Source organism: Muntiacus reevesi, chromosome 5 (assembly GCF_963930625.1).
Source record: "Muntiacus reevesi chromosome 5, mMunRee1.1, whole genome shotgun sequence".
NCBI classification, from domain to species: Eukaryota; Metazoa; Chordata; class Mammalia; order Artiodactyla; family Cervidae; genus Muntiacus; species Muntiacus reevesi.
In genome coordinates this window covers 81,729,412-81,756,309 of record NC_089253.1, presented here as the reverse complement: position 1 = coordinate 81,756,309, position 26,898 = coordinate 81,729,412, and the positions used below count along the sequence as shown (strand labels likewise).

General features: G+C 37.8%; 1 protein-coding gene across 1 annotated transcript in view; it reads left to right on the top strand.

The window, feature by feature from the left end:
- KMO (kynurenine 3-monooxygenase) overlaps window positions 1-26,898 on the top strand; it is a 65,057-nt gene that overhangs the window by 27,668 nt on the left and 10,491 nt on the right. Inside the window, 7 exon segments of the mRNA XM_065935647.1 lie at window positions 2,876-2,924; window positions 7,005-7,092; window positions 8,649-8,814; window positions 9,905-9,976; window positions 11,384-11,505; window positions 13,489-13,636; window positions 18,754-18,811. Coding sequence (XP_065791719.1) covers window positions 2,876-2,924; window positions 7,005-7,092; window positions 8,649-8,814; window positions 9,905-9,976; window positions 11,384-11,505; window positions 13,489-13,636; window positions 18,754-18,811 — 703 coding nt within the window.

Here is a 26,898-nt window from a genome sequence, read left to right as displayed (position 1 = left end):
TTAATACAGAAGAAGGAAATGATCCTTCTGCATCCTTCTGCATTGAGGAATCCTGCCATTCCTTAATTCTTAAGAACCGAGTTAATGCTAAGTTTATAGGTTTGCATCATTATTTTTATACTGGAGTCGAAAATGCGCCCTCCTTATCTTTTAAGAACTGTATAAATTTGCTTTGAATTGGTCAATTCCATAACCTGTGGAAGGGCAAAGTCATCCCCATCACCCCAAGATTTCTTCCAGCATCCAGGGAGTGTGCGTATTGGCCTCTGCTGCCTCTTGATGTCCATTCCTTCTCCTCTAGTTTTGGTTATGTACCATGATAACCATACATGAAACTCATGATTTTTATCCATTTCCACACTCAAAATACATATTAATAGGCTTCCTCCTGGAACACAAACAAGATTTCAAGGGCAGAAGCAGCCATATTTGCCCATGAGGTTACTTTGCAGAAGGAAGCTACATGCCAAAGATGGTGGAGCAGAAAGGAGGAGGACGCTGATGAACTTGTGGATGTCCCTGAGATATCTCTAGACTTTTTTTTTAAGTTAGAAAAAAAAACAACTGTAGTGTATATAAGCTACTATAGTCAGGTCTCTGTGCAAACAGCTAAAAATAACCCATGACTCATTATAGTATGTAAAGCTCATGGTAATTTGCACAGTGCTAAATAAGTTATATTTGAGGAAAAAAATATACATGAATATACTGAAGACCTGGGGAGTCATGGAAGGCCCACATTGTGCAGTGCACAGCAAACAATTCATAAGTTCCTACTGTATACAATTTGACTTCTGAAATCTTTTCTATATACCTTTCTCTGAGCCTTCCTCCCCTAGTTGTTATTTTCTCTGCCCTTTCTCCTTTGCTAAGACTGTCTTGCTGGTTCCTCTCATTTCCCTCCCCAGTTGCCAAATATCAAAATATCAAAATTCTCTAACATAGAGAGCAGGCCAGAGTTCCCTCAATTCCTATTCCTAAACTCCTGTACCCAAAATAAAGAAACGACACCCCCTTACTAGAAAACATTCTCATTTGAAGTCTATCAGGACAACGATGTAAACACTTTTTCCTAGCATATTTGAAAAAGTCAGCCCTGCAACTATTGTCTTACAAATCTCCGAAGATTATCCTATTTCCTTTAGGTTTTCTTAGTGGGTTTTTTGGTTACAAGAGTCACTTTACAGCTCTTCACTTGTTTGTTCTTGTTCTTACTTATTCTTCACAAGGTAAGCCTTTTAGAATATGTATTGGAGAAGTGAAGCTTGATGTCAGTGACTCTAAGTTATGGTTATAATAGGAAACTGCCCAAAGATATGGAGCAGATTAGACCAGGACTCTCCCTAGCCTTCTGCAGGATCAACATGTCTATTGGTTCCCAGATGATCAGCCCCCAGTTTATCTCAACTAAGCCTGATAGGGATCAGCTGACAAGGAAAGAATATTTTCCTTATGTTAATAAGACTTCATAATTTGAATGTTTCCTAGTATACTTAGAATAGCAAGTGTGGTTTCTGTTGAAATGCAAACATTAATAATGTAGAAGACTGGAAAACAGAACCATAAGGCAGAGAATTACAAAGTTCCTGCTAATTTTAATTTATGACAAAGACACAGGAAACTCCTCCTCAGTCTGCTATTGTCTCTTTAGCATGACCAAGTTATTTTTATACCAAGTATAGATTTAGCTGTTAATTTTATATGCCTATATTTGAATAGGATCAAGAGAATAAAAGACCATATTTGTGTTAAATGTTTTAATGTCCCATAATTTTGAAATTTACATGCTTTAAATTTTTAAAGCAATAGACTTGTCCTGAATTGCAAGACTGCATTATGACCTTCATGAGCCCTAAGTGAGTAAGAGTAAGTGAAGTCACTCAGTTGTGTCCGACTCTTTGCGACCCCATGGACTGTAGCCCACCACACTTCTCTGTTCATGGGATTCTCCAGGCAAGAATACTAGAGTGGGTTGCCATTTCCTTCTCCAGGGGATCTTCCCAACTCAGGAATTGAACCTGGGTCTCCTGCATTGCAGGCAGACACTTTAACCTCTGAGCCACGAGGGAAGCAGAAAGACACTTTTGCTTTGTGGGACCCTATAAATCAATAAATATTAAAAATTAGACTATATGAGCACACTGATATAAAGATTACATTAAGCTTTAGTATAACCCAGACTGGATTTATTCTTATCTTTTTAAGAATTAGTGTGTATTATATTCTTATATTCATATTCTTATATTTATTTTTTCTTGTGATTTTGAAATAAACTAAAATTATTTTCATGAACCCCTAAAAATATCATAGGCCTTATGCACTGTTTGACTGGGTCTTATGGAAAAATCGGCCCTGTGAAGTCAGAAACAACCACTGCATGTCCCATGTACTGGAGTCTACCTATTCCTACCAACCCTCACCCTAACACAACCACACCACACACTCACACAGCCTTTCAAATTGAAATGAAAATTTCAAAGTAGTTTCTTTGGAAAATAATACATTTATTCTAGTAATGTTGTCATTTCTGAAGTTTTTTTTTCACAGCTTGATTTGGAGACCTAAGATGAATATTTGAGATTTATGTTTGATAGTTAAAACTATCTTAGTGAAAATGATATTTTTGGTACCAAAAAAAGATTTGTTTTTATATAGTATCAAACTTTGAAAAAGCCTAAGTTTAAACTTGAACATTGTATTGCATGTATTTGATTAAAGTGTTTATAGAAAAAAGACTACCTAGTTAAATGGTTGTAAAGCTGAGCTTGCTACCTTCTGATAAATAATTAGTATTTTCTATTACTAAGTGAGTAACATAGAAGCATATTTGCCCATTCTCCAGAAACAAACAGTATCTACTACATTTTTCTTGCAGTATATTCTTTCTATAAGCAGAGAAAATCTAAACAAGGATCTACTGACAGGTAAGTCCAATGCTTTATACACCAGCCCTCATTTTCAGCAAAGCACGTGAGACTAATCTCATCACATAATTAATTGAAACTTGTTTACCATTCCTTCTTAGGGGTTATTAAGAGCAAGACTATGTACAGTACAAAGTGTTTCTTTAAAAATACTGGTGGTACATCTTCCAGCATCTCTTTTTCATCTTATCAATGGTCTAAGTAAAAATTGTTTGTTCAGCATGTATTGAATTCCTATTATCTTCTAGGCACTGGCTTGAATGAGTGCCTCAGTTAAGAACTCACAATCTAGTGGAAAAACAGATAGGCATATATAACCATTTTCAAAGAGACACAAGCAGATTTTTTTTATCAGAAATATGAAAAGCAATAGTGTGAAGACTGATAGAGGGCTGCAATTTTTTAAGTATTATGAAAATTGCTGTGTGCAAAAATAAGAGTCTGGACTAAAGCTATAGCCAAGTGGTTGGGAAGAGGTATAGATTCAAGATATCTGTAAGAGACAAAATTAGATGCAGGGTGTAGGAAGTTGAGGAAGAGGAAGTTGTACATAAGCCTGAAGATTCTCATGTGCCTAACTAAGAAGACCTAGACCTATCCCTTAATTGAAAAGCCCCTGGACTGCAAATTAAATTTGTCTCCTGGATAATCAGTCCAATCACATTCCATGTAACCCTTGATCATAGTACATATGAATTTGTACTAAACAAATTCATTCCATGCAAAGCATGCCATTAGTAGTTCTACTATCTTTTAAATCAATCAATCCCTCTCAACGCATCCTAGCAGCCTCTGACTTTTGGAGAGCAGAGCTTCCAGTTATTTATCTATGTTTCTCCACATTCCCCTACCTAGTGTGAGTTTGTAATGTGTCTGTTGAATTGAACTGATCTGAACTGAACTGGGAGGAGGAGTGAAGGGGAACGTCACTCTAGTTGATTCACGAGGGCTCAGAAATAGGGTTTAGTATTTGTCTTAATTCCATTTCTTTACTTGTATTTGTAAGACTGACTTTTGGATGAGTAGATAAACGGCTAGGTTGCTTTATATATTCATGCTGATCTTAAGAAAAGAAACTACCAAGCAGCTTTTAAAAATAATGGAAAATATTCTTTGATGTCTTAAGCACTATGATAATAACTGCTTTATATTGCATCAATTTTAGTTTTGTACATGGTAAAGGAAGCTTAGAGAGGGCCACAGTACAGCAGGTTACACTGTTAATAAGTAGTAGAATCTGGATTGAACTTGAGTCTGTCTATTCCAAAGTCCATGCTTTTGACTATTACAGTCACCGCCTCCAGTAATATATAGAAAACACTGATAATACGGAGCTAAAACATGGGGAATATCCACCTTGCCTGCTCCCTTGTTTTTCATTAGGTACACATTGCGCAGCGTACAACTTCATAAATGGCATAAATATGTTAATAAAAAAGAACGCTGAACCTCTTGATTTCTAAACTGTTTGGCACATGAAGTTCTTTTACACAGCTCTTATTCCTTTACCTGGCATCAGATTGTGAGCCGCCTATTCCACAGATAAATGCTCATTCCTTCTGATAGAACAGTCTCCCCTCTGAAAGTATTGTAACTACATCATTTTCCTGCATCAGGTTTTCATGTGGGGTTGTTTCATGGTTTACTGTCCTGTGGGATGTTAATAACTCTTAAGTAAAACAAACAAAAACAATATGTGATCAGGTAAATTTGATAAACTTAAAACCTGCATTGGGCTTCCCAGGTGGCCCTAGAGGTAAAGAACTCATCTGTTAATGCAGGAGATATAAGAAATGTGGGTTCAATCCCTAGGTCATGAGGATCCCCTGGAGGAGGGCATGGCAACCCACTGCAGTATTCTTTCCTGAAGAATCCCATGGACAGAGGAGCCTCATGGGCTACAGTCCTTGGGGTCGCAACAAGTCGAATACAACTGCAGTGACTTAGCACACACACAAGAAAAAGCTAAAGCTAAGTCACTTCAGTCGTGTCCGGCTCTGTGCGACCACGTAGACGGCAGCCCACCAGGCTCCCTCGTCCCTGGGATTCTCCAGGCAAGAACACTGGAGTGGGTCGCCATTACCTTCTCCAATGTGTGAAAGTGAAAAGTGAAAGTGAAGTAGCTCAGTCCTGTCTGACTCTTAGCAACTCCATGGACCGCAGCCTACCAGGCTCCTCCATCCATGGGATTTTCCAGGCAAGAGTACTGGAGTGGGGTGCCATTGCCTTCTCCAACACACAAGCAAACAGGCATCAAATTAGTTTTAAAAGTTCTAGGACCTCCCTGGTGACCCAGTGGCTAAGACTCCATGCTCCCAATGCAGGGGGCCCAGGTTAAATCTCTTGTCAGGAAACTAGATCCCACCTGCCACAACCAAGAGATCCCACATGCTGCAATGAAGACCCAGTGAGCCAAATAAATACATAAATAACTATTAAAAGTCTTTTCTTACAGTACTTTCAGGGCCTTTATTCTACTAGTCTGCAGTATGGATTTTCTAGGGCAATGCTGTCTAAGATATGACCACAAATGCCAGCCATATGCATAATTTAAAACCTTATATTAATCAAAATAGAAAACCTACAAAGAAATTGGTGAAATTAATTTTAATAGTATATTTAACCTAATATATCCAAAATATTATTATTTCAGTGTATAATCTATGTAAGAAAGCTACTCCTGAGACATTTTATTCTTTTCTTTTTTTTGACTAAGTTGTCAAAACCCAGTGGTTGCATCCCATCTCCATTCAGAACAGCCACATTTTAAGCACTCAAGAGCCACATGTATCTGGGGACCAAGAAGGCACAGTCAGAGGGTCAGAGTATGAGCATTTCTGTAATGACTGTGACATAGAACAGTTATTTCAGTTATCACAGGACTAGTGTTCCATGGAAAATTCTTGGAGCTGCATAAATTCCTCTACATTTAATTTGAAAAAAAAAATTTACAAAAAGGTTGATTCCACAAACACATTTTGTGTTTGTCAAAGATACCCATAGTGGTTAGAGTAAACTCTGCTTTCTTTAAGTTATTTGTCAAAAGATTTCTTAAACATAGATAAGTCTTTGGCTTATCTCCAATTTCAATATCCTAAAGCTTCCAATCCTGTGTTCAAGAATCTTAAAGTCTGCAAACCCCAAATCAAACTCAAGCAAAGCAGAAGAACAACAGCAAAAAAACAAAAACCTGAGATGAAAAGGAGAGATGGGTACAGATGGGTACAGAAGTCAGACTTCTGGCTTATTTTTCCTAAATTCTTTACTTTGTGTGATCTTAGTCATCTTACTTTTCCCTCCAGAAGCTCAGTTACTTCATTTATGAAATGAAGAGTTTTGAAATAAACTATCTCTGAGGTCTACACCAGCTCTAACGTCTACATTCTGATTTGTAGCTCTAGGAACAATAAATAGCCTCTAATTATAGATCTCCTGCTCATGAGAAAAACTAGGAACAAAAATAATGTTTTACTACAGTGATAAGAACATAATTAATAGTTCAGAAAATGAAATTCACTATAGATTTTTAGCAGGCCAAAAAAGCACTAAAATAATTTGATTCTATTTATTAAGAGGTTTCTAATCTTCTTACTCACTTTCCCCTAACTATTTCAGTGTTTGATTACAAAAAGATCTATATTTATATATAAATCATCTATATTTAAAACAAATTGAGTCAGAAGTCTAGAGGACTTGCTAAAAAGAGATACAGAGTCAGACATAGTATGAAAAAAGAAGTTTGACTGAATATTTCCAATCACAAACTAAACCTTGATTTGGGGGCAACTTTAAAATATGTGATGATTACTTCTTTCCTAGGGTGCCAACAATTACAATGATGCAAAAATATACATAGTTAGATTTTTTTTTTGATGGAGACAATTAATTTTTATTTATCTCTTTTACTACCATATTATCCTAGAACATTTGCCAAACAATTGTCAAATCATATTTTAACTGATTCATGTTTACACTGTTAAGTATCTCTACCACACTGTTCTCAGAAAATGATTAATTCAATTTAAGTGAAATAAGAATTGGAATTTCATTTCCATTAGTTTTCTCTCTTTGTTTCCTCAGCTGTTGAGAAATACTCCAATGCAAAAGTGCACTTTGGCTACAGGCTGGTGAAATGTGATCCTGAGAAAGGAGTGATCACAGTGCTTGGGTAATCACCGTCAGCCCTTTGACTTCAGAGGTGAAGGGCTGAAGTGGAGAACTATGCCTGTAAACTTTGCTCTTGACTTCTTTCAAAGAGTTAGATGATTACTAACAGGGTAATTCAAGTAGTTTCTACAGTCAAGTAATTTTATGTTGATCACTAGCACCAGTATTTTTCCTGATTCTCCTGCTCACTCATCTTCTTAACAGTATTCTAGACTGGTAACCATACTCTGCTTCTAACACTCTCCTAACTTGAAACAGATAATTGCACTGCTCTGCTCCTCTCCTCTTTCTGAATACTATTGTCTGCCTCCCCTTGGCTGAGCCCATTTCCTCTAAAGTTCCAAGCCTCATATCCCACTTGGGGGATATATCTTGGATTCACAGTTTGTTCAACAACTAGTTGTAAATTCACATTTCTATTTGTAATAATAATAATAATAACCCTTATTTCAATCTTAATATTAATTTCCCTTTAAACACCTTTCAAGTACTTCTTGCCATAATCTCACATGTATCTAAAATTTCGAACATCTGTTTGTCCTCCTCCTAACTTCTCTAGTTTGTTGTTGTTGCTGTCTAGATGCTCAGTCGAGTCCAACTCTTTGTGACCCTGTGAACCATAGACCACCGGGCTCCTCTGTCCATGGGATTCTCCAGGCAAGAAAACTGTAGTGGGCTGCCATTTCCTTCTCGAGGGGCTCTTCCCCACCCAGGGATCAAACCTGTGTCTCCAGCATTGGCAGGCAGATTCTTTACCACTGGGAAGCTGACTTACCTAGTACTTCTAGCCAAATAATTAGAATCATTCTTGATGTACCCCTTTCCTTATTTTCTGCCATTTGACCTGAAAACATTTCCCAGTGTCTCATGCTTCCTGTCTGCCTCAGAGTCTGTGTCATCCTTCCTCCTGAGCACCACAATCCTTGGGATCTCACCCCTACACGTGGCTTTGTCTCCATTTCCTCTCCCTTCTGCACTGTGGCTCCACTGCAGTGTTTCTACTCCTAAGTAAGCTGTCTTAAATTACTACTCTTCATACACCACCTGCCCAATGGAAATATATTGTTTTCTCCCAGTGGCCAGAAGAATGTATTTAAACCTTGCATCTTAACATTCAAAATTCTCTTCTCCTCCCTCCCCAATTGTATTCTTTTCTTAAATTCCTCTTCTGATCTCCTCTAAGACAAATGTGCTGCTCCTAGAAGATCTTGATCACGTCCCTGTGGTTGTTCATACACTTTCTCCAATTGAAAGACTTTCCCTTGTTTTCAAGCTTCTCTTCCTTCATGCAGGGAACTCAGCTCTTAGGCTTCTGTGGCCTAGCATGTCTTTAGGAATCAGTATGATTCTGTGTTACCCTCATTCTCATAAGCAAACCCATGACTGGGACAAGTGTTGTCTTCATTTTATAGCTATCAACTCAAAGGTCTAAATCAGATATGTAAAGTGAGGAGTGGCCCCATTATTAAGTCACTAGTTTTTATACCCAATAGAGGTACTTCATCATTTTCACTACTAGAATTTTTTTTTTTTTTTATGGTTTATTTTATTTTTCAGACAGGACAAAGTTCCCAAAGATGTCACCTGTGACCTCATTGTAGGATGTGATGGAGCCTTTTCCACTGTTAGAACTCACCTCATGAAGAAACCCCGCTTTGACTATAGTCAGCAATACATTCCTCATGGGTACATGGAGCTGAGTATTCCACCTAAGAATGGGGATGTAAGTCCTCCCCTTTCTTTTCTCCTTCCTACAACTCTCCCCCTCCCCCTGCCCCATACTAGTAGAGAAGTGTATTCCAGTGCAGTTGTTCTCAGCAGCATGTCTTGATCCGTTTTAAGGTCTGCCAAAGTACTTTGTATTCAATAATGCATAATAAATTGGATGTACAGGTGTCCTTTTAATAATGTCACTCTCACTCCCTTACCTTTCAATATGTTTTCTTGAATATGGAAGAAAGGAAAGGAATTACAACTACCTTTTTCTATTTTATCTTGGGAAAAAATTTAAAAAAAAAACAGAATGGGAATCAACTTTGTGTACGGACAGTCCAGAGTTCTTATACTCATGATTAAATTTTAAAAGTTATTAAATAAAGTGAACACTGAGTTGTTGCAAAGAGACTTGCATTGCATGTTTCTTATTTCCTGGAGTTCATATTAAACCATACATGGCCAGAGGCAAATACGTAGTATGTGTACTGTGTGTTGAGGAAATTTAAAATACCAACAGAAGAAATCAGGATCTTGGCTTATAAGTAATAAAAGGTACACAGCATTAGTTAAATACTTGATTTGCATGTAAAACATACATATTAAGGTACTGATTTAACCTATCCTATTTGAAATTCAAACGTTTAGTCTGTTTGGGATAGCAGTATTATATACCACTTTTATGGGCTTCCCAGGTGACTCAGTGGTAAAGAATCTGCCAATGCAGGAGATACAGGTTTGATCCCTGGGTGGGGAAGATCCTCTGGAGGAGGAAATGACAACCCACTCCAGTATCCTTGCCAAGACAATTCTATGGACAGAGGAGCCTGGTGGGCTACAGTCTATGAGGTCGCAAAGAGTCTGACATGACTGAATGACTAACACTTCTAACACCGGGGAATTAAGTGGGAGCTCATCTTTAAGCAATTTTTTCACAGCAAGCAAACTGTCTTTGCTTAAACTTTATGTTTGGAGAGACTTGCAGTGATCTAAATTGCTGTGGAAACAAGTATAACATAAACAGAGTCATTGTGCCTTATTTGTTAATGCAGATGAGCTGCATTAATTCACTAATTATATATATATATTTTCCCCTGCAGTATGCCATGGAACCTAATTATCTACATATTTGGCCTAGAGATACCTTTATGATGATTGCACTTCCTAACACGGTAGTGTAAAATTTTTTATTAACTGTCATTTTGCCTATATGATTAATGTTTTTCGTTACTTACTTTTATATGCTATATGCCTGTATGTAGTCAACTTCATCATTGTCTAGTCCGTTTAATGATTATATCTGAAACTTTGGGGATATTGAAGAAAAACCTGAAGGAATACAAGTTATTTACTTTGGAAAGGATATTTAACATATATAAATGACTAATGGGGGGCTGTGTGTGGTGGTAGCTGACCTCCACCTCCCCCAAGGCAGTGCAGGAGGAAACTGTCCCCAAATAAAGCCAAAGATATTTAGGTTATATATTAGGAAATATTTCTCATCCTTTAAGGTCTGTAGGACATTTGAATATTCATTATCAAAAAGGAGCATGGCTGTTCTTTCATTAGACCTTAGAGACTTTTTTGCTATCAGTCCTGGGTGTTCATTGGAAGGACTGATGTTGAAGCTGAAACTCCAATACTTTGGCCACCTGATGTGAAGAGCTGACTCATTGGAAAAGACCCTGATGCTGGGAAAGATTGAAGGCAGGAGGAAAAGGGGACAACAGAGGATGAGATGGTTGGATGGCATCACCAACTCAATGGACATGGGTTTGGTTGGACTCCGGGAGTTGGTGATGGACAGGGAGGCCTGGCGTGCTGAGGTTCATGGGGTTGCAACAAGTTGGACATGACTGAGCGACTGAACTAAACTGAACTAAACTGAACAGAATATATGCATATATAGAGATTCCCATGTGGCTCAGTGGTGAAGAATCCAACTGCAGTGCAAGAGATGCGAATTCAATCCCTGGGTCAGGAAGATCCCCTGGGGAAGGAAATGGCAATCCACTCCAGTATTCTTGCCTGGGAAATCTCATGGACAGAGGAACCTGGCAGGCTTTAGTCCATGGGGTCACTAAAGACTTGGACATGACTTAGTGACTAAACAACAACAATCTCTACATATAATATAGACATATATACCTGTTTATATTTCTCTGGTTGGTCTTTTATTTACCCTTTTTTTTTTCTTTCTCTTGTCAAGAATCCTGGGGTCCAAGGCCCTAATGTCATAGAGTCTTAAATGGAATAACAGTAAAGAAAAAAAAGAGAATTCAAATCCAATGCACCTGTTAATAGTATAAGGAGTGCAGTGTTTGCTTGGTGAAAATATCTGGAGTTTACAGTATAGAAAGTTTCCTAATAACCAAGAAGCAGGGGTGCACCTGGGGACCCCAGACGGAGCTTTTCCTGGGGAGTGAGGGAAGAAAGTGAGGGTGCCTTTGCTGTCTGCTAGGACACTCCTCCCAGAGTCCCCTGAGCCACAGCAAGCACTCTGAGACTGAGGGATCTATCTTAGCGCCAGCATTGCCTGACCCCCAATCTCTCACACACTGTTCCTCTTCTCATCACAGAACAAATCTTTCACGTGTACTTTGTTCATGCCTTTTGAAGAGTTTGAAAAACTGCTAACTGGTAGTGATGTGCTAGACTTCTTCCAGAAGTACTTTCCGGATTCCATCCCTCTAATTGGAAAGTAAGTTTCAAGATGTCCAATTGTGCCTTTTGCCCCCTTGGTTTGAAGTATTCAAAATTCAGATAAAGACTAATGCACACCTTATTTCAGCTTTGTTAAAATGACCTGTAATGCGGTGACCTGGGCAGGAAGCCTGCATGTGTGCTAATTCACTTCCGTCGTGTCTGACTCTGCGACCCCATAGACTGTAGTCTGCCAGGCTCCTCTATCCACAGGGGTTCTCCAGGCAAGAATACTGGAGTGGGTTGCCATGCCCTCCTCCAGGGGATCTTCCCAATCATGCAGTGACCTGGATGGGAAACCTAGATTACAGCAAAAGTCCAAGAGGATCTTATGCTGCAAACAGGAATTCTGAAAAAACCCAGGCCTGGCCGGTTTCTCTGGGAAAGGCAAGCCACCAGTGTCCCTGGGCATTTTATGTTCTCTGTGCAGGTGCTCAGGCCCCACAGGTCTTGGTGTGCCACGGAGCTTGGCTGTGCTCCCTCCTGCTGGTGGGAACACAAATCTGTATGATGGACCCTCAAGTCTCAGTTCCACCAGTTGCTAGCTATATAAGCGTTCCGATGTCTCATACCCTTCACGGTAAAATGCTGATGATAGCTGTACCTGCCCCAAAGGGTTGTTGTGCGGAGTAAAGGGAATAATGCCTATAAACCATTCAGCACAGGGCCAGGCATGTATAAGTTTTCCCAAACTGATAGCTAATTGTCCCAGCTGCCTGGTTTCTGAGTCTTAGCTCCTCTGGCCCATTTCAACATCACCACCACATGGACCTTGTCATTTGGTCTCACTCACTGCCTCTCTCTCCTGTCCCTCTGTCCTAGAACCTAACTCCCATTCCACCTCCACTGACATCTTCATGAAGGCAGCACAATGCTGCAGAAAGAGCAAGGTTTTAACACTACTCTTGTCCCTGACTTCCTTGGGGCTCAGATTTTTCATCACTAAAATAGACATCAGAATGTCTTACTTTTAGGGCAATTTTGAAAATTAAATGAGTTAATTATGTAAAAGGGATATCCCACTGCCAAGTAGTAGCAGATCTTTTTGAAAATTTAGAGTTCTCAGAAAAAAAATTAAAAAGTAAAAATTGTCAGTTCTCATCCTTTCCTGCATATCAGTTCAATTGCTATGTTGGTTTCTCATTCTCTGGCATTGAAGGGAAATCTCTGCATGCCAAAATTTAGCCCTTAGATACTTTTGGAACTTGTTCTGTGGCTATTTCTTGACTCTCTCACTAGATGTAAGATCATCTAGTGTATGTACACAGGATTCCCAGATGGTTCAGTGGTAAAGAATCCACCTATCGATGTAGGATATGCAAGAGGCATGGGTTCAATCACTGGGTCGGGAAGATCCCCTGGAGGAGGAAATGGCAACCCACTCCAGTATTCTTGCCTGGAAAATTCCACAGACAGAAGAGTCTGGCAGGCTACAGTCCATAGAGTCACAAAGAGTCAGACATGACTGAGCAAGTACACATGATAAATGTAGATAGTACTTCTCTACCTATAGCGCCCACAAAACCTCTGTAGATGCTTGAGTGATACTAACTTGATTCCAATTGTTCATTTCCAGATACACATGGACTCACTTAATTTTGGTTTGTTGGGTGTTAATGAAATACACAACTGCACCTCATTTTTTCCCAAGGAAACCTGAAACATACCCACGTAGCTGAAAATTGTGTGATTTATGTGCTAGATAATGAAATTTTCCTGACATAACAAAGGCATATTTCAAATTATTCAAATTCAGCTACTCTTGTTCTTTTTGGATGTGATTAACATTGTTTCAAATTAAAAATGTAGTTAGAACAATGGAATTTGGGGACTAGAAGAAACTTCAGCTCTCTCTCTCCTGTCTTCTTCCTGGCATTCTCATGTATATTTCAATGAAATATTATGTTGACAAAGCCAGTAAATTTGAAAGAATTTAACACCCAGCTTAACATTTTTACATTTTGATTGTTTTCTTCCGAAGGCAAGCCCTGGTACGAGATTTCTTTCTGCTGCCCGCACAGGCCATGATATCCGTTAAGTGCTCTTCTTTTCACTTTAAATCACACTGTCTGTTGATGGGAGATGCTGCCCATGCCATAGTGCCCTTTTTTGGGCAAGGAATGAATGCGGTAAGTTCTTTTTCAGTAGGTAAGTCCCTCAAACTTTTCTGGGCCCATCTCAACTAAAAAAGCCTAAAGAAAAAAGAAAAGGTTAAAACTATCCCCGCATAATCTCTGTGAACGCAATCAATTCAACAATCCCACCAGCTATTTAACTAGATTGATCTCTGTGTGTAGTCAATTCTTGGATTCTTGATCCAGACATTTAATGCATAAAAAAGCATAAAGCATAAGATAGTTTTCTGCTCAGTTAGAAAATGTATTGATAATTTGAAATTTAGGAACTTGACTGTCAGAAATTCAAGGCTTAATTTTTAAAAGTATTTATTTCTTTGGCTGTGCCAGGTCTTAGTTGTGAAATGCAAATTCTTAGTCACGGCATGGCAGGTGAGATCTAGTTTCCTAAACAGGGATCGAATCCAAGCCTGGGAGCACGTTGGGAGCATGGAGTCTTAGCCACTGGACCACGGAAGTCTCCAAGACTTTATCTTTAAAGTATATTTTTTTTCTTGAAATTATAATGTTAGTATCAAAAAGGAAAAATATCCCAGGGACATCCCTGATGGTCCAGTGGTTAAGACTCCACCTTCCAATGCAGAGGGGGCATGGGCTTGATCCCTGGTCCAAGAACTAAGGTCCCACAAACTATGAGGTGCAGCCAAAAATTAAAAAAGAAGAGAGAAAAATATCCCAAATTATCTTTTCTTTCTTCTTATGCTTTTTCATCCCACAGGAAAGGAAAACACAATTAATAGAGTTAAATAAAATGATAAAGCAGACTAGACGTTGAATACTACTGCTTTCATGGAAATTTTACCATTCTGGCTAGAACAATATGTCAGAAAAAGAATATTGTTCAAATATTGAATGTTAATTTTAAGAAATTCTAAAATAATTATCTAGACAATTATTTTATGTGCATGTGTGTTTGATTACTAATACTATAGTTTTATAATCATAGTCTTATATCGCTTTGGTTTATGGAATATATTACAAGAATAAATAACTTGTGAATATAATCAATTATATTTTCATCTAATTAGTGGTAAATATTTTGTTTTACAAAACATAATGGGAGGTGGGATCAAGTTAGCAGAGTTGGAGGACCCTGAGCTTACTTCCTCCCTTGGGCAGTGACTACCATTGAGCCAAGGAGAAGCCCTGGCTGCACCTGGATCTGGCTTTAATCCCTCTGAAACCAGTCCTGTCTCTCACCAAGGAGGTGGTTGCCAGCACACCCTAGGGGAAAGTGTGGCCCATGCTCACTTCAGATATACTCTCCCACCAAAGCCACTAGGCACATGCAGACTGAATAGGACATCACAGAACATACCTTCAAGACCAGGACAGGTAACTTTCACATAATTTCATAGAGATGGTGAAAGCTAGAGAAGACTCTTGAGAGTCCCTGCGACAAAAAGGAGATCCAACCAGTCAACTCTAAGGAAAATCAACCTGAATATTCGTTGGAAGAACTGATGCTGAAGCTGAAGTTCCAATACTTGGGTCACCTGATGCGAAGAACTGACTCATTGGAAAAGACCCTGATCCTGGGACAGATTGAGGGCAGGAGGAGAAGGGGACAATAGAAGATGACATGGTTGGATGGCATCATCAACTCAATGGACATGAGTTTGAGCAAACTCCGGGAGATAGTGAAGGACAGGGAAGGATAGTGCTATAGTCCATGGGGTCACAAAGAGTGAAATGTGACTGAACAACAAGAGAAAGTTAAACAAAATTGTAGGAAACCATCAACAAATGGAAAATGCAACCTAATGAATGGGAGACCTTAATCAAATCCAAAAGAGGCTGATATCCAAAAATATATTAAATTCATATAACTCAATGTCAAGGAAACAAACAACTGGATCTCAAAAATGGGCAGAAGAACTGAATAAGAATTTTCCCAGAGAAGGCATACAGATAGCCAACAGGCATATGAAAAAATGTTCAGCATCACTATTCATTAGGGAAATGCATATCAAAACCACCATGAGATATCACCTCATATTTGCTACAATGGCTAACATTAAAAAGACAAAAACAAACATGTGTGTCAAAGATATAGAGAAAAGGGAATTCTAGTAGCCTGTTTGTGGGAATGTAAATTGGTGCAACTACTATAGCAAACAGTATGGAGGTCCCTCAAAAAAATTAAAACCTGGACTACCACACGATCCAGTAATTCCACTCATAGTATATATCCAAAGAAAATGAAAATGCTACTTCGAAAAGATATATGCACCCCATGTTCATAGCAACATTATTTACAGTAGCCAAGATGTGGAAACAATCTAAGTGTCCATTAACAAATGAATGGATAAAAAAGTAGTGGTATGTATATATGATGGAGTATTACTCAACCACAAGAAAGAACGAAATTTTGTCATTTGCAACAACATGGATGAACCTGTATAGTATTATGGTTAGTGAAATAAGTCAGACAAAGAAAGACAAATTCTGTTTATTTTCATTTATATGTGGACTCTATATAAAGCAAATAAATGAATATAACAAAACAGAAACAGACTCACAGATACAGAGAACAAACTAGTGGTTACCAATGGGTAGAAGGGGAGGGGAGCGGGAGAGGCAAGAAAGAAAAAGGAGATTATAAGGTACAAACTGTAATACACAGTACATAGTATATAGCCTATATTTTATAACTTTGTATGGAGTATAATCTATAAAAATATCAAATCACTAAGTTGTATATCTGAAACAAATAAAATATTGTAAGTCAGCTATACTCCAATTTTTTAAAATTAAAGAACACATCAATTTTAGCAGTGGATACATGTGTGGACTCTGGCATTAGAACTCCTTTGTTCAAAGCCGGGCTTCATGATTTATTAGAATATGCTCTCATGCAACTAATTTTACTCCTTATCTGTAAAATTCAGAATTTTTATTTTTAATACTTTTTGCTTTATTCTTTTTTTTTAAACGAGTTTTTTTGGGGGGGCAATAATTGCTTTACAATGTTGTGGTGGTCAATGCAAATCAGCCATAATTACATATATATCCCTTTCTTCTTGAGCTTTCCTCCCCAAAAAATTCAGATTTTAATAGGACTTATCTCATAGGAATTCTTCAGGAATAAATGAATTAATTAAAGAATTTAAGAGTATTATCTCATCACTATGTGATATCTCTTATCTCTATATTCCTATAGCATCAACAGCCTATATAATTGACAAATTTATTTGCCTCAGGTATAATATTGATATGTGTAATTGATATAGAAATATTTTATTTCTTAACCTTTACATACTTATATATGATCTTAAAACCATGGTTTGATTTCCCAGAATGCAGGAAACATAGCTTTCTATTTTCTTTTCCCTACTGCACTTAGCAGAGTACCTTACTAATTTTGTGGATTTGTTGATTAGAAATTTGCTTTAATTTTGACTTATGGGAAATGAGTTCATATGAGAGTTCTCTGCTGTCATTAAACTGTTCTAAATGTGAATCTTAAATTCCTAAATAGTTTAAATATTATTCTAGTGCTCATGGTAGAACAATATAATTATTTTTGCTTCTTTAAGAAGCAACAGAATTGTCAAAATTACAAGTTAATCTAAAATTTTGATATTCTAAATTTATATCTATATCTACATATACTACCACACAATTGCACTCATGTCACGTGCTAGCAAAGTAATGCTCAAAATCCTTCAAGCCAGGCTTCAACAGTGCGTGAACCATGAACTTCCAGCTGGGTTTAGAAAAGTCAGAGGAACCAGAGAGCAAATTGCCAACATCCATTGGATCATCAAAAAAGCAAGAGAGTTCCAGAAAAACATCTACTTCTGCTTTATTGACTATGCCAAACCCTTTGACTGTGTGGATCACAATAAACTGTGGAAAATTCTGAAAGAGATGGGACTACCAGACCACCTGACCTGCCTCCTGAGAAATCTGTATGCAGGTCAAGAAACAAGAGTTAGAACTGAACATGGAGCAACATGGTTCCAAATTGGGAAAGGAGTAATCAAGGCTGTATGTTGTCACCATGCTTATTTAACTTATATGCAGAATACATCATGAGAAATGCTGGGCTGAATGAAGCACAAGCTGGAATCAAGATTGCCGGGAGAAATACCAATAACCCCATATATGCAGATGACACCACACTTAAGGCAGAAAGTGAAGAGGAACTAAAGAGCCTCTTGATGAAAGTGAAAGAGGAGAGTGTAAAAATTGGCTTAAAACTCAACATTCAGAAAACTAAGATCATGGCATCCGGTCCCATCACTTCATGGCAAATAGATGGGGAAACAGTGAGAGACTTTATTTTTCTGGACTCCAAAATCACTGAAGATGGTGACTGCAGCCATGATTTTAAAAGACACTTGCTACTTGGAAGAAAAGCTATGACCAACCTAGACAACTTTTTAAAAAGCAGAGACATTACTTTACCAACAAACATCAGTCTAATCAAAGCTATGGTTTTTCCAGTAGTCATGTATGGATGTGAGTAGGACTATAAAGAAAGCTGAGAGCCAAATAATTGATGCTTTTGAGCTGTGGTGTTGGAGAAGACTCTTGAGAGTCCCTTGGACAGCAAGGAGATCCAACCAGTCTATCCTAAAGGAGATAAGTCCTGAATATTCATTGGAAGGACTGATGCTGAAGCTGAAGCTCCAATGCTTTGGGCCACCTGAAGCAAAGAGCGGACTTATTGGAAAAGACCCTGAGGCTGGGAAAGATTGAGGGCAGGAGAGAAAGCGGGCAGCAGAGGATGAGATGGTTGGATGGCATCACCAGCTCAATGGATGTGAGTTTGAGGAAACTCTTGAGTGTTGGTGATGAACAGGGAGGTCTGGCATGCTGCAGTCCATGGGGCCACAAAGAGTTGGACATAACTGAGAGACTGAACTGAACTGAATTGATATATATAAATGAATAAATTGAGCAAAGAAAAAACTATCAAACATGCAGTTAATGGCATTTTTAATCAGAATTCAATACCAACTGTGATTATTCAGCTGTTATGTATTAGTTTAGGGTACAAATATCCTGTGAGTTGTCCCACCAATGAAAAGTCTATTCAAAATTGCCAAAAGAAGCATTTATTATTTCCAGTTTATTTTTTCCCATTTTTTTTCTTGTTTTAGGGCTTTGAAGACTGCTTGGTATTTGATGAATTAATGGATAAATTCAATAATGACCTTAGTAAGTAAAATTTCTCAATGGGACATGGATTAGTTTGCTGATTAATTGTACACCTATTTCTGATCCTGGAAGATTTCAAATCATGAGTTAGATTTCCTAATCAGAATTATAATTTTTTCTTTTAATGCTCTATGCCACTGTTGTTGCTCATTGCAGACAAGAAACACCCAGAGAGAAAAAGATAGTTTCTTTTAAGTTTTTACATGGAGGTCTGTACCAAGAAAAAATGTTCTGAGTACCAAAGTTTGGTGAAGGTATACTCCTTTCTGGGCTTCCCTGATGGCTCGGATGGCAAAAAAATCCACCTGCAATGCAGGAGACCCTGGTTTGATCCCTGGGTCAGGAAGATCCTGGAGAAGGGAATGGTTACCCACTCCAGTATTCTTGCCTGGAGAACTCTATGGACAGAAGAGCCTGGCGAGGCTACATTCCATGTGATCAGACACAACTGAAACTACCTAGCATGCACACACACCCCTTTATCTCCCTCTCAGTCTAGTGAACGCCCATGCCTATATCCCCTACAGCTTGCCCTCAGAGCACCTTTGGAAGCTCCAGCACTTTTTTGTTCTTTGCTTTGTCAAAGTTTGCATACAATACTTCCATTTGCCTTTTGAGTAAAATGAATTCCACAAATAATTTTACAAGTATTGAAGTTTTAAATTTTTATATATAACTCTGAAAATAAGTTAAATGTACATAATTTTCATCTGTAAAAGAAATTGAAAACAATAGAACTGGATAACTTTTACTGCTCAGCTTCACATGCTCTCAAAGCTCACCTCTGAAATTAAACCTGTGGCAGATAAGAGACTACTTAGAGAACCATTTTTAATCTACACCCATATTCCAGCCTTTTTTCTTTTAATTTCTTTTTTTATTAAAGGATCGTTGCTTTACATAATTCTGTTGTTTTCTGTCAAACCTCAACATGAATCAGCCATAGGTATACATATATCCCCTCCCTTTTGAGCCTCCCTCCCATCTCCCTCCCCATCCCACCCCCCTAGATTGATACAGAGCCCCCGTTTGAGTTTCCTGAGCCATACAGCAAATTCCCATTGGCTGTCTATTTTATATATGGTAATGTAAGTTTCCATGTTATTCTTTCCATACATCTCACCCTCTCCTCCCCTCTCCCCATGTTCATAATTCTATTCTCCATGTCTGTTTCTCCACTGCTGTCCTGTTAATAAATTCTTCAGTACCATTTTTCTAGATTCTGTATATATGTTAGAATATGATATTTATTTCTCTTTCTGACTCACTTCACTCTGTATAATAGGTTCCATGTTCATCCACCTCATCAGGACTGACTCAAATATGTTCCTTTTTATGGCTGAGTAATACCCCATTGTGTATATGTACCACAGGTTCTTTATCCATTCATCTGTCAATGGACATCTAGGTTGCTTCCAGGTTCTGGCTATTGTAAATGGTGCTGCATTGAACAATGGGATACATGTGTCTTTTCCAATTTTGGTTTCCTCAGGGTATTTTCCTAGGGCTGGTATTGCTGGATCATAAGGTGGTTTTCTCCTAGTTTTTTTTTAAGCAATCTCCATACTGTCTTCCATAGTGCCTGTATCAATTTACATTCCCACCAACAGTGCAAAAGCATTCTCTTTTCTCCACACCCTCTCCAGCATTTAATGTTTGTAGACTTTGAAAATGGTCATTCTGACTGGAGTGACGTCATACCTCATTGTAGCTTTGCTTTGCATTTATCTAATAGTAAGTGACGTTGAGCATCTTTTCATGTGTTTGTTTGTCATCTATATGTCTTCTTTGGAAAAATGTCTGTTTAGGTCTTTCTCCCACTTTTTGATTGGGTTGTTTGTTTTTCTGTCATTGAGTTGTATGGGTTGCTTGTATATTTTGGAAATTAATCCTTTGTCAGTTGTTTCATTTGCTATTTATTATTTTCTCTCATTTGGAGGGTTATCTTTTCACCTTGCTTTTGGTTTCCTTTGCTTTGCAAAAGCCTTGAAGTTTAATCAGGTCCCACTTGTTTACTTTTTTTTAATTTCCACTACTCTAGGAGGTGGGTCATAGAGGATCTTGCTTTGATTTATATCATCGAGTGTTCTGCCTATGTTTTCCTCTAAGAGTTCTATAGTTTCTGGTCTTACATTTAGGTCTTTAATCCATTTTGAGTTTATCTTTGTGTTTGGTGTTAGGAAGTTTCCTAATTTCATTCTTTTACATGTATTTGTCCAGTTTTCCCAGAACCATTTATTGAAGAGGCTGTCTTTGCTCCATTGTATATTCTTGCCTCCTTTGTCAAAAATAAGGTACCCAAAGGTGCACGGGTTTATTTCTTGCTTTTTTCTATGTTGTTCCATTGATCTATGTTTCTGTTTTTGTGCCAGTACCATACTGTCTTGATGATGGTAGCTTTGTAGTATAATCTGAAGTCAGGAAGGTTGATTCCTCCAGCTCCATTCTTTTTTCTCAAGACTGCTTTGGCTATTCAGGGTTTTTTGTGTTTCCGTATGAATTGTGAAACTTTTTGTTCTAGTTTGGTGAAAAATGTCATTGATAATTTGGTAGGGATCAGATTGAATCTGTAGATTGAATTTGGTGGTATCATCATTTTAACAATATTGATTCTTCCTACCCAGGAACATGGAATATCTCTGCATCTGTGTATGTCCTCTTTTATTTCTTTCATTAGTGTCTTATAATTTTCTGTGTACAGTTCTTTTGTCTCCTTAGGTAAGTTTATTCCCAGATATTTATTCTTTAAGTTGCAGTGGTGAATGGGATTGAGTCCTTAATTTCTCTTTCTAATTTTTCATTGTCAGTATATAGAAATGCAAGTGATTTCTGTGTATTGATTTTGTATCCTGCAACTTTGCTAAATTCACTGATTAGCTCTAGTAATTTTCTGATACTATTTTTAGGGTTTTCTATGTACAGCATCATGTCATCTGCAAACAGTGAGAGCTTTACTTCTTTTCCAATCTGAATTCCTTTTATTTCTTTTTTTTCTCTGATGGAGGTCGCTAGGACTTCCAGAACTATGTTGAATAATAGCAGTGAAAGTGGACACCCTTGTCTTGCTCCTGATCTTAGGGGAAATGCTTTCAGTTTTTCACCATTGAGAATAATTTTTGCTGTAGATTTATCATATATGGCCTTTAATATGTTGAGGTAGGTTCCTTCTATGCTCATTTTTTTGAAGAGTTTTAATCAGAAATGCATGCTGAATTTTGTCAAAGTCTTTCTTCTACATCTCTTGAGATTATCATATAGTTTTTATCTTTCAATTTGTTAACATGGTATACCACATGGATTGATTTGCATATATTGAAGAATCCTTGCATCCCTGGAATAAACCCAACTTGATCATGGTGTATGAGCTTTTTGATGTGTTTCTAAATTTTGTTTGCTAAAATTTTGTTGAGGATTTTTTTTATGTATGTTCATCAATGATATTGGCCTGTAGTTTTCTTTTTGTGTGTTGTCTTTGTCTGGTTTCAGTATCAGGGTGATGGTGGCCTTGTGGAATGAATTTGGAAGTGTTCCTCCCTCTGCAATTTTTGGAAAGAGTTTTAGAAGGATAGGCATTAGCTCTTCTACAAGTGTTTGATAGAATTCTCCTGTGAAGCCATCTGGTCCTGGGCTTTTGTTTTTTTGGTAGATTTTTTATCACAGCTTCCATTTCAGTGCTTGCAATTGAGTTTTTCATAGTTTCTATTTCTTCCTGGTTCAGTTATGAAGATTTAACTTTTCTGAGAATCTGTCCATTTCTTCCAGGTTATCCATTTTATTGCCATATAGTTGTTCCTAATTGTCTCTTATAATCTTTTGTATTTCTGCATTGTCTGTTGTAACCTCTTCTTTTTAATTTCCAGTTTTGTTGATTTGATTCTTCTATCTTTTTTTTTCTTGATGAGTCTGGCTAAACGCTTGTCAATTTTGTTTATCTTCTCAAAGAACCAGCTTTCAATTTTATCAATTTTTGCTATTGTTTCTTTCATTTCTTTTTCATTTATTTCTGCATGGATCTTTATGATTTCTTTCCTTCTACTAATTTTGGGTTTTTAAAAAAAAATTCTTCTTTTTCCAGTTGTTTTAGGTGTAAAGTTAGGTTGTCCATTGAATGCTTTTCTTGTTTCTTGAGGTAGGATTGTATTGCTATAAACTTCCCTCTTAGAACTGCTTTTGCTGCATCCCATAGGTTTTGAGTTGTCATGTTTTCATTGTCATTTGTTTCTAGGAATTTTTTGATTTCCCTTTTGGTTTCTTCAGTAACCTGCTGGTTATTTAGAAATGTGTTGTTTAATCTCTATGTGTTTGTGTTTCTTACAGTTCTTTTCTTGTAGTTAATATCTAATCTCATAGCATTGTGATCAGAGAAGATGCTTGATATGACTTCAATTTTCTTAAATTTACTGAGGTTTGGTTTGTGACCCAAGATGTGGTCTGTACTGGCGAATGCTCCATGTGCACTTAAGAAGAAGGTATAACTTTCTGCATTTGGATGGAATGTCCTAAAGATATCAATGAGATCCATCTCACCTAATGTATCATTTAAGACTTGTGTTTCCTTATTAATTTTCTGTTTTGTTGGTTTGTCCATTGGTGTGAGTGGGGTGTTAAAGTCTCCTGCTAGTATTGTGTTACTATCAATTTCTCCTTTTATGTCTGTTAGTGCTTGTCTTTTGTATTGAGGTGCTCCTATGTTGGCTGCATAGATATTTACAATCATTACATCTTTCCCTTGGATTGATCCCCTGATCATTATGTAGTGTTCTTCCTTATCTCTTGTAATCTTCCTTATTTTAAGATCTATTTTGTCTGATATGAGGACTGCTACTCCAGGTTTCTTTTGCTTCCCTTTTGCATGGAATATATTTTTCCCTCCTTTCACTTTCAGTCTATGTGTGTTTTTAGGTCTGAAGTGAGTTTCTTGTAGACAGCATATATATGGGTCTTGTTTTTGTATCCATTCAGCCATTCACTCTTTTGGTTGAAGCATTTAATCCATTTACATTTAAACTAATTATTGATATATATGTTCCTATTGCCATTTTCTTGTTTTGGGTTTATTTTGTAGATCTTTTTTCTTCTCTTGTATTTCTTGACTATTTAAGTCCCTTTAACATTTGTTGTAAAGCTGGTTTGGTGGTACTGAATTCTCTTAACTTTTGCTTGTCTGAAAAGCTTTTTATTTCTCCATCAATTCTGAATAAGATGCTTGCTGGGTACTGTAATCTTAGTTGTAGATTTTTCGTTTTCAATACTTTAAATATATCCTACCATTCCCGTCTGACCTGCAGAGTTTCTGCTGAAAGATCAGCTGTTAAGTGTATGGGGTTTCCCTTGTATGTTACTTGTTGCTTCTCCTATGTTGCTTTTAATATACTTTCTTTGTGTTTAGTCTTATTAGTTTGATTAGTATATGCCTGGGGTGTTTCTCCTCAGGTTTATCCTGTATGGGACTCTTTGTGCCTCTTGGACTTGATTGACTATTTCCTTTGTCATGTTGGGGAAATTTTCAACTAAAATCTCTTTAAAAATTTTCTCATACTCTTTCTTTTTCTCTTCTTCTTCTGGGACCCCTGTAATTAAAATGTTGGTGCATTTGATATTGTCCCAGAGGTCTCTGAGACTATCTTCAGTTCTTTTTATTCTTTTTACTTTATTCATCTCTTCAGAAGTTATTTCCACTATTTCATCTTCCAACTCACTGATTCATTCTTCTGCTTCAGATATTCTGCTTTTGATTCCTTCTAGAGTATTTTTAACTTCTGTAATTGTGTTGTTTGTCTCTGTATGTTTATTTTTAATTCTTCTAGGTCTTTGTTAATTGATTCTTGCATTTTCTCATTTTGTTTTCAAGGTTTTTGATCATCTTTACTGTCATTATTCGGAATTCTTTTCCAGGTAGCTTGCCTGTTTCCTCTTCATTTATTTGGACTTCTGTGTTTCTAGTTTGTTCCTTCATTTGTGTAGTATTTCTCTGCCATTTCATTATTATTTTTAATGTATTGTGTTTGAGGTGTCCTTTTCCCAGGTTTCAAGGTTGAATTCTTTCTTCCTTTTGGTTTCTGCCTTCCTAAAGTTGGTCCAGTGGTTTGTGTACGCTTTGTATAGGGTGAGATTTGTGCTGAGTTTTTCTTTGTTTGTTCGTTTGTTTGCTTTTCCTCTGATAGGCAAGGCTGAGTGAACTGGTTATCCTGTCTGCTGATGATTGGGTGTGTACTTTTGTTTTGTTGGTTGTTTAGATGAGGCATCCTGCACAGGGTGCTCCTGGTGGTTGGGTGATGCTGGGTAGTGTATTCAAGTGATTTCCTTTATGTGAGTTCTCACTATTTGATACTTCCTAGGGTTAGTTCCGGAGAAGGCAATGGCACCCCACTCCAGTACTCTTGCCTGGAATATCCCATGGACGGAGGAGCCTGGTAGGCTGCAGTCCATGAAGTCGTTAAGAGTCAGACATGACTGAGCAACTGCACTTTCACTTTTCACTTTCATGCATTGGAGAAGGAAATGGCAACCCACTCCAGTGTTCTTGCCTGGAGAATCCCAGGGATGGGGAGCCTGGTGGGCTGCCGTCTATGGGGTCGCACAGAGTCGGACATGACTGAAGCGACTTAGCAGCAGCAGCAGCAGCAGCAGGGTTAGTTCTCTGGTAGTCTAGGGTCTTGAAGTCAGTGCTCCCACTCAAAAGGCTCAATGCTTGATCTCTGGTCAGGATTAAAGATTCCACAAGTGGTTTGTTATGGCATTAAGTGAGATTAAAGCAAATATCCGAAAGCAAGAAACCAAAGATGAACTCCAGACAAATGGCAGTTACAAAATCAGGCAAATAATAATTAACATAATAGAATATACACATATACATATACACCCATAAGCAAAGTCAAAACAGTCCGACAAAAATAGAGTAGATTGACCTGGCAAACAAAGGAAATAAAAAACTATATCTACAAGAAGAAAACTAACTAAAGTACAAACTGGAAAACAAAACTAAAGCAAGGTGCTAATTGGGAAATAAAGCAATAAAAATAAAACTAGCAAATATGTTGAGAGGAAAGGAAAGAAAGAAAGAATAGATATGCAAAGTTAAATAGAGGTAGATAAAGAAGATTTATATACATTCAAGATTAACTGCAAGGGGACAAGAACAGTAGGAAAAGCAAACAAAGGAGTAAATGTAGAAAAAATAATAATAGGTTTAAAAAATTAAAGAGGAGAAAAGAAAGAAAGCAGGGGGGGAACTCCACAGAACTGCAAAAGCCCAATGTAGAGGTAGAGGTTTATAACAACAATAAAAAATGTGACTGAGATAAAGAAAAAAAAACTCAAAAGCTTAATTAGATTTCATAGTGCCAATTACATTGACAACTACAACAGTTGTAGTTGTACAACAGGGGCGGAGGAAAAACAAAAAAGATCCAAAAGAATCTATGGAACAAGTCAAAACATAAGAACAATAAATCATAAGAATAATAAATGTTTTTCTTGAGTTACTGCTGTCAGAGTCCTTTCCCTCACTGGGAGTCACAGTCCACCTCACCTCCCTAGGATGGCCTCCAACAACTGTGCTGATCTCTGGAGCTGTTGTGGGGACAGCTCAGATTCTAATCTGGTCCTACTCCTGTGTATTCTTGCCTCCAATATCCACAACTATCAGAACTAGTGCATTTTCTTTTTGGGAGCTCTCAGTGACCTTTTGTATATTCCATAGACACAGAGTCTGTCTAGTTGATCGTGTGGATTGAATCTGCAGCTTGTGCAGCTGGTGGGAAGGCTTTGGGTCTTCTTCCTTAGCCACACTGCCCCTGGGTTTCAATTGTGGTTTTATTTCCACCTCTGCATGTGGGTCACCCACTGGGGTTTGCTCCTGAGGCTTCCCTGGAAGACTTGGGTTTGCCCCTGTGAGGGCCATGTGTGGAGGTGGTGCAGCTGCTTGGGTCTCAGGGGTTCTGGTAGCACCAGGTACTCAGGGGAGTTGGCAGCTAGGGCAGCAGGAAATATAGTGCTTGAGAAGGGTGTGGCAACCGGTATTGGCCAATAGGCTCCAATATTGCCTGGGGAAACCCACTCCCTGACAGAGAAGCCTGGCAGGCCAC